This window comes from Peromyscus maniculatus, chromosome 9 (genome assembly GCF_049852395.1).
Source record: "Peromyscus maniculatus bairdii isolate BWxNUB_F1_BW_parent chromosome 9, HU_Pman_BW_mat_3.1, whole genome shotgun sequence".
In the NCBI taxonomy this organism is placed as follows: Eukaryota; Metazoa; Chordata; class Mammalia; order Rodentia; family Cricetidae; genus Peromyscus; species Peromyscus maniculatus.
The window spans coordinates 45505015-45517201 of record NC_134860.1 but is presented as its reverse complement, the minus strand read 5'-3'; the positions used below and the strand labels follow the sequence as shown (position 1 = coordinate 45517201).

The following is a 12187-nucleotide window of genomic DNA, read 5'->3' as shown; positions in this document are numbered from 1 at the left end:
AAGTTGCATCCGTGAAGATTAGGCAGACCGGAAGGACTCGAGTCCCCCAGTGCGGCACGGCAGGACCGGGTGGGGCGGACCAGGACCGGAGTCCCCCAGTGTGGCACGGCAGGACCGGATGGGGCGGAAATCACTGTGGTCTTTGGTTTTTGTTGTTGTTGTTGTTGTTGTTTTGTTTTTTTGCATACCCTAATGTCTGGAGGTGAGAAAAGTTTCTAAGCTGGGTCATTTTCAATGACTTATTCTGCAGATTTGGGCCCTTTCCTTCACGGACACTGGATAGCTACTGCATCCATATCTAGCGGCCCTTCTTTCTTCAAAGTCCTCACTCTGGAACTTTCCAGTTCCTTCTGTTGTCACTTAACTGTCTGAATTCCCCTCCCTCTTTCTACATTTAAAGGACTCTTGTGATTTCATTGCTCACCTCACCCCTCCCTCCTAAGAATCCAGAACCATCTGTCAATCATCTTAATTCTACCTACAACTTGACTTCCCCCTTGACATTTCACAGGTTTTAGAGATTAGAACACGCAGATCTCTGGGGTCATTATTCTGTCTGCTCTACAGGAAGCCAAGAGATACTCTTCTACCTCTGAGTTGGCAGTTAGGTGAGGAAGTTTACCAATGGGAAGCCTACCATCCCCTGGGCTGGGAGTGGACACTCAACACTGGTGAGCACCAGTGTACGCCTCCCACACATGCTGCTGAGAGCTGCTGTCCTGGAGCGAGGAGATGGATGACACCAGAGAGAAAGTGCTCCCAGGCTACCTCCTTCCTGTTGTGTTGACACAGCTTAGTCAGGCTTCGGAGGAGGAGGCTTTGGAAGACCCAGCTCTACCTTTCAGTGAGCAATGGAAGGTATACACAGAACTAACATGTAATAAAAGTGGCACCAGGGGCCTAGCATTTGGGGAGTAGGCAGGGATGGTGCTCCGTGAAGCTGGTGAGCTCACTGCTCTGAGTGACCAGAACTCTGGAGTAGTTGCGACAGAGCTGGAGGCTTTGACAGTGTGCAGCTGATCTAGCCACCATGTGTGGATGTATCATCTGGTGCATCATAGTCTAAGCCATACCCAGTCAAACCAGAGAACCCAAGATTTGTTAGGCTGGGTTCTGGGGAGCAGCCAAGGCCAGATTTGTGAATAACACCTAATTCACTAAGGACTTTCCCCAACACTTAAAGATCCTAACGCATCAAATTACACTCGTTCTCACTCCTAGACTCTAGCCCATGTGGACCCATTTAGTCCAAGCAACAATCACCAGGAAACGCACTGGTTCTATTCTGGCACACAATAGTCGTAACCGCAAATCCTCATGCTCATCTTACAAGCTAACTCAGGTTTCACCTAAATGCTGTAGTCAGGAGTCCTTTGACAGCCCTAGAAGCAGGAGGAGGTAAATATGATCCCGTTAGACAGGCTGGGAGCCAGGTGAGCTCATCAAGTGTGTTAGGACACAGATCACTCAAATACTTCAAATGAAAGACTATGGCTGCCATGAAGATGGTGGAAACAGAATCTGCCATCCTTTCCTTCTGAATGAGATAAAGGACTCCGCGTTGGCCCAACTGTGCCTGCCATCAACGTTCCCGGGCTGTTCTGTCCATTAGGCTTCTTTAGGAAGGGTGCGTTCCCCCTCGAGGCTCTGTGCCTGGCATCTGACAAACAGTCAGGCTCAGAGGAACAATACTGAAAACCTGCCGCAGCCAGTCCTACCATGGTCAAGGAAGTGGGTGCTGGGATCTGAAGTAGGAAAGGGAGCAGAAACGACACCTTAGTGCACAGGCCTATGAGGCAGGCGAGCCTGGGGGGCTGCCTGCCTTAAGCTCCAGACACACCCTCTCAATAATGCACTCAACAACCTGGGACTCCACTGGAGGGGATCTACCTGCACACGCCCTCTCCAACCAAGCAATCGGGTCACTCCAAGCCTTTTTGTGGTCAAACAAAGCCTGAAACATTCTAAAACTAGGGGTAGTGAGCCAGTGCAGACTGGTTTGGAGTGCATGCACAATCAGGCAAAATGAACTTTAAGAGAAAGCCTATTTAGCAGCTTATGCCTATGTATAATGGGCCATGAATATGATTAAAAGCAGATGCATCATGGGAGAAGATGTGTACAGTGAACCAAGGTTTAGGTGACCCAAACCTGTCAATAAAAACAGACCACCACCAACACTCTTTCCCTACTAATCTACTCCTCCTCCTGAATCCACAAAAAGCAGCTCCGGGCAGCAACCACAACTCTTGCATAAATCAGAGGCCCCTGCTCTCTTACAGAAAGCATATCAATCCTAAATGCTTGCCTTGCTCCTTTGATACTCACATGTATTTCAATTCTTTGACGTCAGGTCCAGACAGACCATTAGTAATGCTGCTAACTTTCTCCTGGTTCAGAATCCTGCCCTTCTCCAACCCCACCCCTCCCAAGCAGGATAAGGATTCTTATCTTTTACCCTGGGTTTAAACAGGTACAACAAGAGCACTAAGAACAAAACTAATATGCACTACCCTGAAGGGCGACTCTAGACATTTCATGAGAGCTTAGGGCTGGGTTGTACGTACTTAGTTATACACAAGTCTCATCTATAAATGCACTAGCTTTCTCTGTAACAGCCCAGCCTGGGAGGAGAGAACCTCAATTGAGTAAATAAGTTCATTAGTTTATCCTGTAAGCAAGTCTAATGTAGGAGGGTCCAGGTCCCTATGGCCAGTGCCACCTCTGGGCACGTGATCCTATGAGGTATAAGAAAGGTAGCTGAGCAATGAGCCTGATCAAGTCAGTAAGCAGTGTTCCTCCACGCCTCCTGCCTGTGCTCCTGTTTGAGTTCACACCCTGAATGCCGTCAATGATGGCCTGTGATCAGGACATGTAAGCCAAATAAGCCCTTTACACTCATGCTGGGTTTGGTCATGTGTTTATTACAGCAACAGAAAGCAAATTAGAACATATTCAAACCTTTATTCCCAGAGGGGATAAGCTCATTATAATAAACAGTATATACAGTACCATACACTCAGAAATATAAAGAACTATGTTTATTACTCTGAGTCAAAGGAGCCAGACAAAAGCTGTACCTGCTATATAGTCCACTTATATAAATACAAGAAATTTCAAAGTAATCTGAAGTGACAGAAAACATATGAGCTGCCTGGGAACAAGGAAGTAGAGACACAGAAATGCTTGGCAGTTAATGGTTTTGTTCATTTTCATAGGTATACAGCAAAATGTGTCCAAGTGTAACGTGTACTACACAGAGCACTGTTGAACACGAACCACAGGTGTCTCAGTGCACTCCCACTGTACTGACAAGAGTACTCTAGATCAAGCAGGTGAGTTACAGAACAAGGGAACTCCTGCTCACTGTCTATGCAATGTGAACTAACACTCCACAAGCCGTCTGCCGGTCTTAACAGAACTGAGCAAATGCGCACTCTACAAACCGAGAGTTCCATTCCTAGGCATGGAGCCTTAAATCTACCGCTAACCTAAGCGAACGGCAGAATGGCTTACACACATTTTGAAAGCATACAAAACATTTGTTAAGTAAGAGTATGTACATAGTTATGTGGCTACATGACAACATAAACAACACGTTCAACTTACCCTCGGTGCAAGGGCTATATCCTACCCAAGGGGGAGACGGGGCCAGAAGGCCACACAAGACAGTCCAACCACAGGTTGGTTGTGGAAGTCAGGCAAACATGTGAATAACTGATAAATGACAAAAGCTGATTGCCTCTTATTTCCTACAGGCTTGAAATATTTTAATATATTCCAAGATAACAAATCCCTATGTATAAAAATCTGTAACAAAGTAATCCAGAGGAAAACTTACAGCCTAAAATGAATTTATTGAAAACAAATTTTACACAAAAGTTGTCAAAGAGCAAAATGGAAATTATAAAAATATAAAATAAGATGTATTTTTTTAAAGTGTAGATAATTGCCAGATGTCATTAAAAACTACAGGAAAGAAACAGTATGCAGAAACAGTGACTCTCCAATTTTTGGTCTCAGAATTCCTTTAGATTTAAAAATCTCTGATATTTCTATCAATATATAATGTACTAAAATTAAAACTAAGAAAAAAATTATTAAAAACTTTTTCATACAACATATCTGACTGTGCTTTCCCCTTCCCCAAAGGCCTCCCAACCCTCCCTATCTCTCCATGCACCCAACTTCATACCCTCTTTAAAAAAAAAAAAAAAAGTACACCCCCCCCACACACACACACAAAAGCCCCACAAGAAACAGAAGCCAAAATATACAAGCAAAAGATCAGTAGGACAAAAAAATGCCCAAACAAAAGTAAAATGAGATAGAAATTCTACAAAAATATCACTGAGCCCATTTTATGCTGGTCAAATACTCCTGGGCACGGAGCTTGCCCTGAAGTGAGGTTTTTATACCCAGTTAGACTCCATTGGAGAAAAGCAATCTTCCCTTTGCCAGTGGGTATCAAGTGCAGATTGCTTCTTGGTTAGGGGTGGGAGCCTGTGTCCACTTCCCCCTAGCAGTGCTGGGACTCCATCTGGCATCAACTTGTGCATGCCGCCAGGCTCTGTGAGTTTATATGTGCATCGGTCCTGTTGGGTCTGGAAGACACTGTTTTCCTGGAGTAGCACAAATGTCAACACAGTGAAAAAGGCAGATGGTATCTTATCAAAGTGGTTTTGACCTTCAAGACCCCTAGAAATCAAGGATCATGGGGTGCCAAGTGGTCTGAATGTCATACTTCTGAGAACCACTCAGGAGACAGTCCCTTAGAAACTATCAAGAGAAGACAAGAAAGGCACAGTGGTAACAGAACAAAACCATTTTAAAATTATTCTTTTCCTACACAATCTTAAACTTTTCTCTAGCTACAATTACATACACATCATTACAGAGATGTATATGTAGGCATGTGTGTGCTCACATGTCCGCCAAAGGCCAGATGGCTTAGGCTGAGGACTGGCTCTCCTGAGTAGCCAAGACAGGTTTTCACATCTACAGTGGAGAAGATGACAGAAGTATATCCCTTCCCTACCTCAAAATAATCTAGTGAAGAGTCAAATGTCCAACCCAAGTAAATGCGTTTAAGCTAGTTAGCAAATGATGAATTGTGCATGATATTGTTACATAACAGAATTCTACCAATGAACATGAAATGGTCTACTTTTCTAGGGAAGCATAAAAAGCAAACCTTGAGTGAAATGAGACACACCGACCTGAACTCAGTCCTCTGCCAGTCGCTCCCCACGTTGCCTGGCGCAGCTTCCTCTTGTCTTATGTCAAGCCTGCCCAGCCCCACAGCTGTAGTGCTCTAATCAAGAGACTGTCTGTCCTTTCCTTCCTCCACTGTCTTGTCTTGGGGGGGGGGGGGGGCTGAGAATGGAATCTCTGGGTGGGGGGGTGCTCCTGGCAGCCTTCTCCTGGTGGTCTCTGCTCCTCCCAACCACAACCACCACCTTCCATTGCTGGACCTGACAAAATCCACTGGTTTCAGTCCATTACTGGCTGACTTCACTGCTTGGGGCCTTACAGAGCATCATGCCCGGGTTGAGTGTACAGTGCAGGCCAGAACCCTTATACACAATCACCAGGGCCACCAGCTGCAGAGGAGTCCAACACAAACCTTGGGAGCAGGGGAACTGTGTTTCCTATCCGTAACACATACCATCTAGGGGAGTCCTCCCAGCATTGGCCCCAAAGCTCCAATTCTGGGGGAAACACACAACTGTTCCTCTCACTTGTAGCTCAAAAACTCAAGACAGCTGAAGCCTAGTCTTTTAGACAGTGTCACTGACTTCTAGGAAACCAATGAGCTTCCTCACACCAAGAGAAATGGGCTGCTTCATGGGCATTCCCATCCCACCTCTTCATTCTCTTTGAGTATCAAGTCCCCTTTCCAAATATGTACGTTGTTAAGACAGTGGAAAGATGAGCATTGGGACCAAAAGGCAAAGTGTCTAGCAAGGCCTTTCACTATTCATATGACTGGAGCTCTAGGAATATTTAATCTAACGGCAGAGACTGAGAGCACAGAGCTACAACTCTCCAACTGAACCATCACTGAATGGGAGTATGGTTACCTTTCCCTATGTTACTCCAGAGTGGAGAGGCTGGCTAGACTGACAGACCAGGGACAAAACTTCTAATGTGATTTCATACAGGAAGTCATTAAAAATTACTCATGTCTCAAATAGGGATGAGCAGTACTGCGAATGTCCCACTACTTCAGAGGCAAAAGACGCTTGAATGTTTGGTTATGACATTGAGGAATGGGCACAAAATAACAGGGATTAAGCTGACATTTAAAACAAAAGAGGCCATTGTTTGTAATTGAGTCTTGCTTTGTAACCCAGGCTAGCTTCTAATTCATGATCCCCTTGCCTCTACTGACCAGCTGAAGTCTGATGAGTGCTGTGGTGTTTTGAATTGGTAAGGCCCCCATAGACTCATGTGTTTGAATGCTTGGCCCGTAGGGAGTGGCACTATTAGGAGGTGGGGCCTTGTTGGAGGAAGTGTGTCACTGTGGGGGCAGGCTTTGAGGTCTCATATGTGCTCAAGCTACTCCCAGTACACGGTCCACTTCCTGCTGCCTGCAGATCAAGATGTAGAAGTCTCAGCTTCTTCTCCAGTACCATGTCTGCCTACATGCCACCATGATGACAAAGGACTAAACCTCTAAAACTGTAAGCCCCAATTAGATGTTTTCCTTTATAAGAGTTTGTCATGGTCATGGTGTCTCTTCACAGCAACAGAAACCCTAACTAAGACATGTGTATACCACTAGACCTACTTCAAAAATAAAACAGCTCTAGACAAAAGGAATACAAAGTGCAAAACCTTTGTGTGGTAGAAGCATGAATTTGTCCAAGAAATATCAATAAGGGCAGGAGAGACACCTCAGTGGTTAAGAGAACTTCTGCTCTTCCAGGAGACCTGGGCTGGATTCTCAGCACCCACATGGCAGCTCACAAGTCTTTAAAGTCCAGCTCTAGGAGATTCAGTGGACACTAAACGTATGTGTTTCACATCACATGCATACAAGCAAATCACTAATGCACAAAAAATAAAAAGAAACACCAATAATACTAAAAGGTACTTTAATACTTAGTGGTACAAGATACTTGTCAATTGTTATTGCCATTTGAAGAAAACAGTGACACCTTCCCCAAGCGCGCGTGCACGCGCACGCGCACACGCGCACACACACACACACACACACACACACACTTTTCAACAGAAAAGAGAATGTATACAACACAGTCTCTGGACAGGAAAACTTAACAATAGTAATAATAGTAAAAAGAAAGCAGAGCCCTCCTCATGATGGAGGGAACCAAACGCCTGCAGGATCCTTGTCGCCCAAGTCATGGTACCTGACACAGCCCTGACCCACAGAGGACACAAGGTCTAGTCAGGAGGTTGCAGGAGCAACAAGACTTTTGGTGGCGGCAACTAGAAGCTGCATTCTAAATGATCTGAATGCTGATGACACCTGTTCAAACTCAATGAGAAGTAGAGTGACTCGTGTTTGAATAATAAGTGTCCCTTTATTTGCTGATTACATTAGCAACAAAAGTGTTTCCTTGAGTTGATGTCAGAGGCAGTTACTTCCCAAGTGTTAAGTAAAGCAGTGTACAACATCAGTATTAAAATGTTAAATTTCACGTTGTCTACACCACTTTGATCTTCTGAACAATTTAATTGACCAAAATAAGGTAAAAGATTACATTTATTTTATATTTAGGAATGTAAAGGTCTAATTATTCAAACAGTTTTATTATAAAACTAAACTCTGGAGGTGTCTACAGAGTTGGCTTTTTAAAGTGTTTTTAAGTCAGTAGTCTAACAAGGGTTAGAAAAGACAAAACTGTTCAGTGTCTGACAAAGTAGAAAGGGTAAAACATAAATAAGGCTTTAATTTGGCAAAATATAATACAACGCCTTCTGTTAGCTTCTAACGAGTAATTTCCCAATTACTTCACTCTGTAAAAGATAAGAAAGCAATCCATTTAGAACAAAGTAAGAAAGGTACCCTGAGTGCTGTAGTCCACACATACTTCATGAGATCACCCTGGCACTTTCAGGGGCACCCAGAGCAATGCGTTCTGATGGTCATCAACATGAAAAGAGTCTCAACATTCAGAAGAAGATTTCAAGAACATATTTTAAAAAGAGAACAACCCTGAGAAGTCATTCTTATTAGTGTTGCTCAGGATATGTAAACCTAAGGTGCCAGTGCTGAACAGACTGAATTTACAAACCCCACCACTAATAAGCACAAACACGGTCTGAAGCCAGCAGGAAGTAGCCAATCATCTCAGGACTTGTTTAAAGCTCTCTAATAATTAAGCCCTTTTCATAGCACCAAGTCGGTATACTTGGCGTATTTTGTCCAGACTTCCAGTATCTATGCCATTCACTGTATGCAAAGAAAAGCTTCAGTAAATCATTAATGATGTTGGCAAAACAGTTTTAGACAGACATTATTCTAGAGTAGACAGAGAAATTACAGCAAGGAAAGAAAAAAACACACTGAGAAAAATGTCTTCTTGGGAACACTTGTTAAAAAGTAAAATAAAAACTTAGACTGGTGAGGCAACGGTGGCGCACACCTTTAATCCCAGGACTCGGGAGACATAGGCAGGCGGATCTGTGTGAGTTTGAGGCCAGCCTGGGCTACAGAGTGAGTTCCAGGACAGCCAGAGAAAGCCTGTCTTTTGTTTGTAACAAACAAACAAAAATTAAAAAAAAAAAAAAAAAGGTTTAAAACGAACAAAATACTTAGACTGACAACATGCAGGAAAAACAAGATTAAAGCAAGGGTCGGGCCATGCTCACAAGACAGAAAAAAAAAATGTCAGGCTGAAGCTACAGAAAGAAGTGAAATGCAAGAAATTCTCTATGAACAGAAAGCAAAGCTGCCTGCCATTTGGAAAAGCCAAGTGCCAGAAACATGACTTCAGGAAATGGGAAAAGGACTCACACTGGAGAGCAAGTAAAGCCTGAGATGGGTTCACTGTGCCCAGTCTTCTGAGGGGAGTTAGCATTTGTAAGAGCACGAGCTTGGGAGGCTAAAGGAGACGTATCATAAACACAAACTGTGACACTACATGCCTGCCACATGACAAGAGAAGCCTGTCAACTTTGCCACAGACTTCCTAACCTATCCCTGGGACCTTTGATACAGGTTCTGAATGGCAGTTTCAGGTGTCCCTTTGTGCCGACAGGGTATCACCATTATTTTGGAGCAAACAGCCTCAAAAGGAGAATATCCGAAATATTCTGTGTATACTTAAATGTTCTACAGGTAGTATGCTTTAAGTCATCTATAGAAAGCAAAACATAGATAACAAAGCCTCCATTCAGCAGCAGGAACACAAGGCATTTTTAAATGCTGCTAATGCTGAGCTTTCTATAGTCATGTAGGCAACAAGAGCTCACAGCATGATCTAATGATGAATTTGTTATTTCTCCTAAAGCAAAACTCTCACTTCAAGCATAAAAAATTAAACTTTTTAGATTATCTACAAAAGCAAACTCAAACAAAACACCAACTTGGTATGGTGGTGCCTCTGTAATTCTAGCACAATGGAGGCCTCGCCTACCACTACCTGAGCAAGTCACCACAAAACAAGAAACAGGCAAAACAAAATGCCAAGCCAGCTTCCAATCTACAGCAATGGTGTTAATCTAATACTCCTCCCATCTCTAGATAGACAATAAACATTGTACACCTGTTTCATGTTACAAAGTTATGATGGTTTCATTTTCAGTCTGGCATTGATAAAACAAAGGCAAAAGCATAAAGGGAAGGAAAATGTCACACAGACACCTGCCCTGAACTAGGATCAGAATCAACTAATGGGCAGCTGAAGACATCATGCCAACAGACCAACCCAGGCAGGCAGTCAAGTCACAAAGCATCTGCCCAACAGAGGCTGAAGTAACCACACCAAGATGCTCTTCCTCTAGACCAAGGACTGCAAAATATGCGCAGGCAGGAGAGAAACCAAGCAAGAAAAGTCAGCCATGGAAAACTGGGAGAGGGATGAAAAGGGCATCTTTTCTACAGTGAAATGAAAAGTGACCTATCTTACGGCGAGTATGTATTTTATATGTACTTCTCCCCGACTACGTTACGGATAAAGAAACAGCAGTACTTGGTGTCCCTACCCCGCAGCCAGAATCACTTCTCCTTCATGAGTTGCTGATTTACTTCCTGAAGCAACTGCTGTAACTGTGTCACAGTCTGATTGAGACTCACAGACATTGTCTCTTTCTCGGGAGACCCCTGAAAAGAAGGTGGAAGGGATAAATAATTTCAAAAACCTCCAAACACAAGACCAAGAATGTGCAACCAAAAAGGGAAACTGATGTTTTTAAAATTGTAAAAGAGGAAAATCTGAACATTCATTAAAAAATATTAGCAACGGTAAAATGTTTGCTGATTAGTAGCACAAACTGGCATGAAAGGAAATGCTGCATAAAATGCTGGCCACAGAGGGAAAAATCTAGTCTGTGGACATTGTAAATAATGTATTGTTTTCCTTTCAAAAGACAAAAAATGACTATATTAAAAAAAAAAAAAAAAAAAAAAAAGGCTTGTCCAGCAAAGGAGAGCATACCTCCAACAATCCCAGCCACAGGTGCCACCCACAGGGTTCTTAGTGGGTGCCAGAGCTGCCCTCTCTTCAAGGTATTTTACAGGGCACTCAGTTGTTCCTCTGACAACCCAGGACAGGAGTTATTACCATTTTCTTTTATTGAAGCAGAGCAACTAGGGAATTTCCCTCAGACCACACATGAAGTTAATAAGCAGCACTACTCTATCCTCAAGTCTGTCCCCTTGCCCCAGACATGGAAGCACAGATTGGAGCCAAAGACTGGTCTTGCACATGCTTGTTCTTCAAAAAGTTTACAGGGCAATTAGCCTAGAATCTTGCGGGTAAAGGAAATACACACCGTTTCTGAGGAAACAGCACTGTTCTCAATAACAGTAGAGTCTCCAGCAGCTTTTAGTGAAATTCTTGAATGGATGAAGTTCAGTGACTGTTGAGCCTGTACCACAAGCAACAAGGAGCAAATACATCAAAACACACAAAAGAAATAACTTGAATATGTATTTTGCACAATGTACAACTTTTGTCACCAAAATGAAAATAGCTACATCTCCCACAGTGTTTACACTGTGTTTGAATTATTGAAAGTGTCTACACTTTCAATAATTCAAACACAGGAACTGTATAAAGAAATTAAAACTAGGAATAATCACACTGATATTTAAGTTTTAGTCTAGATGACAAGTCTGCCAAATCCCACCCACAATCTGCCTTTTACAGCTCACATTTAAGAATAGGTTTTATGTTTTTAATTAATTTTGAGATAGCCTGATAGCTCAGATTGGCTTTGGACTCATTAAGTAGACAAGGGTTATGTTGAACTAACCATCCTCTGGCCCTGCTGCCCAAGTAGTTATATTATAGGCATGTGCCACCACACTTGGACTTTCTAGTTTTGTTTTTGAATGAAACACATAAGAATATCACACTCAGACCACTGAGTTTGCTGACTACTATTCTGAATCCTTCTAGGAACATAAAACACATTTAGAGAAAACTAGCAGAAAATTTGATATAAATGGGCTCCAACAACATACTTTAAGTTTTACACTCCAGGTTTTACAAAATGTTGTGTTAAAACACTTTCAGTCCATAAATATTTACGTGCATTTCCAATCCCAATCAAGTACTCCTATAACATAAAGGTAGGTGACTGGCACCTATCCTTGCCATTTCCGCCATCACACATACCATGGCCTATCTACATTTTTAAAATCCTGAAAGTACTGTCTGAGAAACTGCACTGCCAGGCTAAAATTACATCTTTTATATTTTGATTCATGGGCCAAAATTTAAAATAACATACCAAATTAAAGTAAGAGTTTGTACTCTCTCTGGGCATGGTGGCAAACACCTTTAATCCTAGCTCAGGAGGCAGCTTGAGGCAAGCTGGTCTACATAGAGAATTACAGGCCAACCAAGGCTACATAGTGGGACCCTTTCTCAAAATAAAACAAAAAAGAGTTTGTACTCTAACATAAACTTCCTGAATTCTCATTTAACATTTCATCTGCATTTAAATAATCTGACATTTTTCAAGCGTTTTTTAATTCTTAGTTTTCTGT

At 42.7% G+C, this 12187-nt stretch overlaps 1 protein-coding gene across 17 annotated transcripts in view; it reads right to left on the bottom strand.

The window, feature by feature from the left end:
* Positions 1 to 7530: 7530 nt before the first annotated feature.
* Positions 7531 to 12187, bottom strand: part of Ktn1 (kinectin 1) — a 97327-nt gene continuing 92670 nt past the window's right edge. For 10 of the 17 annotated variants that reach the window (XM_076544870.1, XM_076544873.1, XM_076544874.1 and 7 more), the window contains 3 exons: positions 10966 to 11061; positions 10177 to 10294; positions 7531 to 7986 (listed from right to left, as the gene is read on the bottom strand). In XM_076544870.1, the coding sequence (XP_076400985.1) occupies positions 10190 to 10294; positions 10966 to 11061 (201 nt within the window). In that variant the 3' untranslated portion in view covers positions 7531 to 7986; positions 10177 to 10189. The remainder of the gene's footprint in view (positions 7987 to 10176; positions 10295 to 10965; positions 11062 to 12187) is intronic. The other 7 variants (XM_076544872.1, XM_076544883.1, XM_076544875.1 and 4 more) reach the window with 3 other exon arrangements.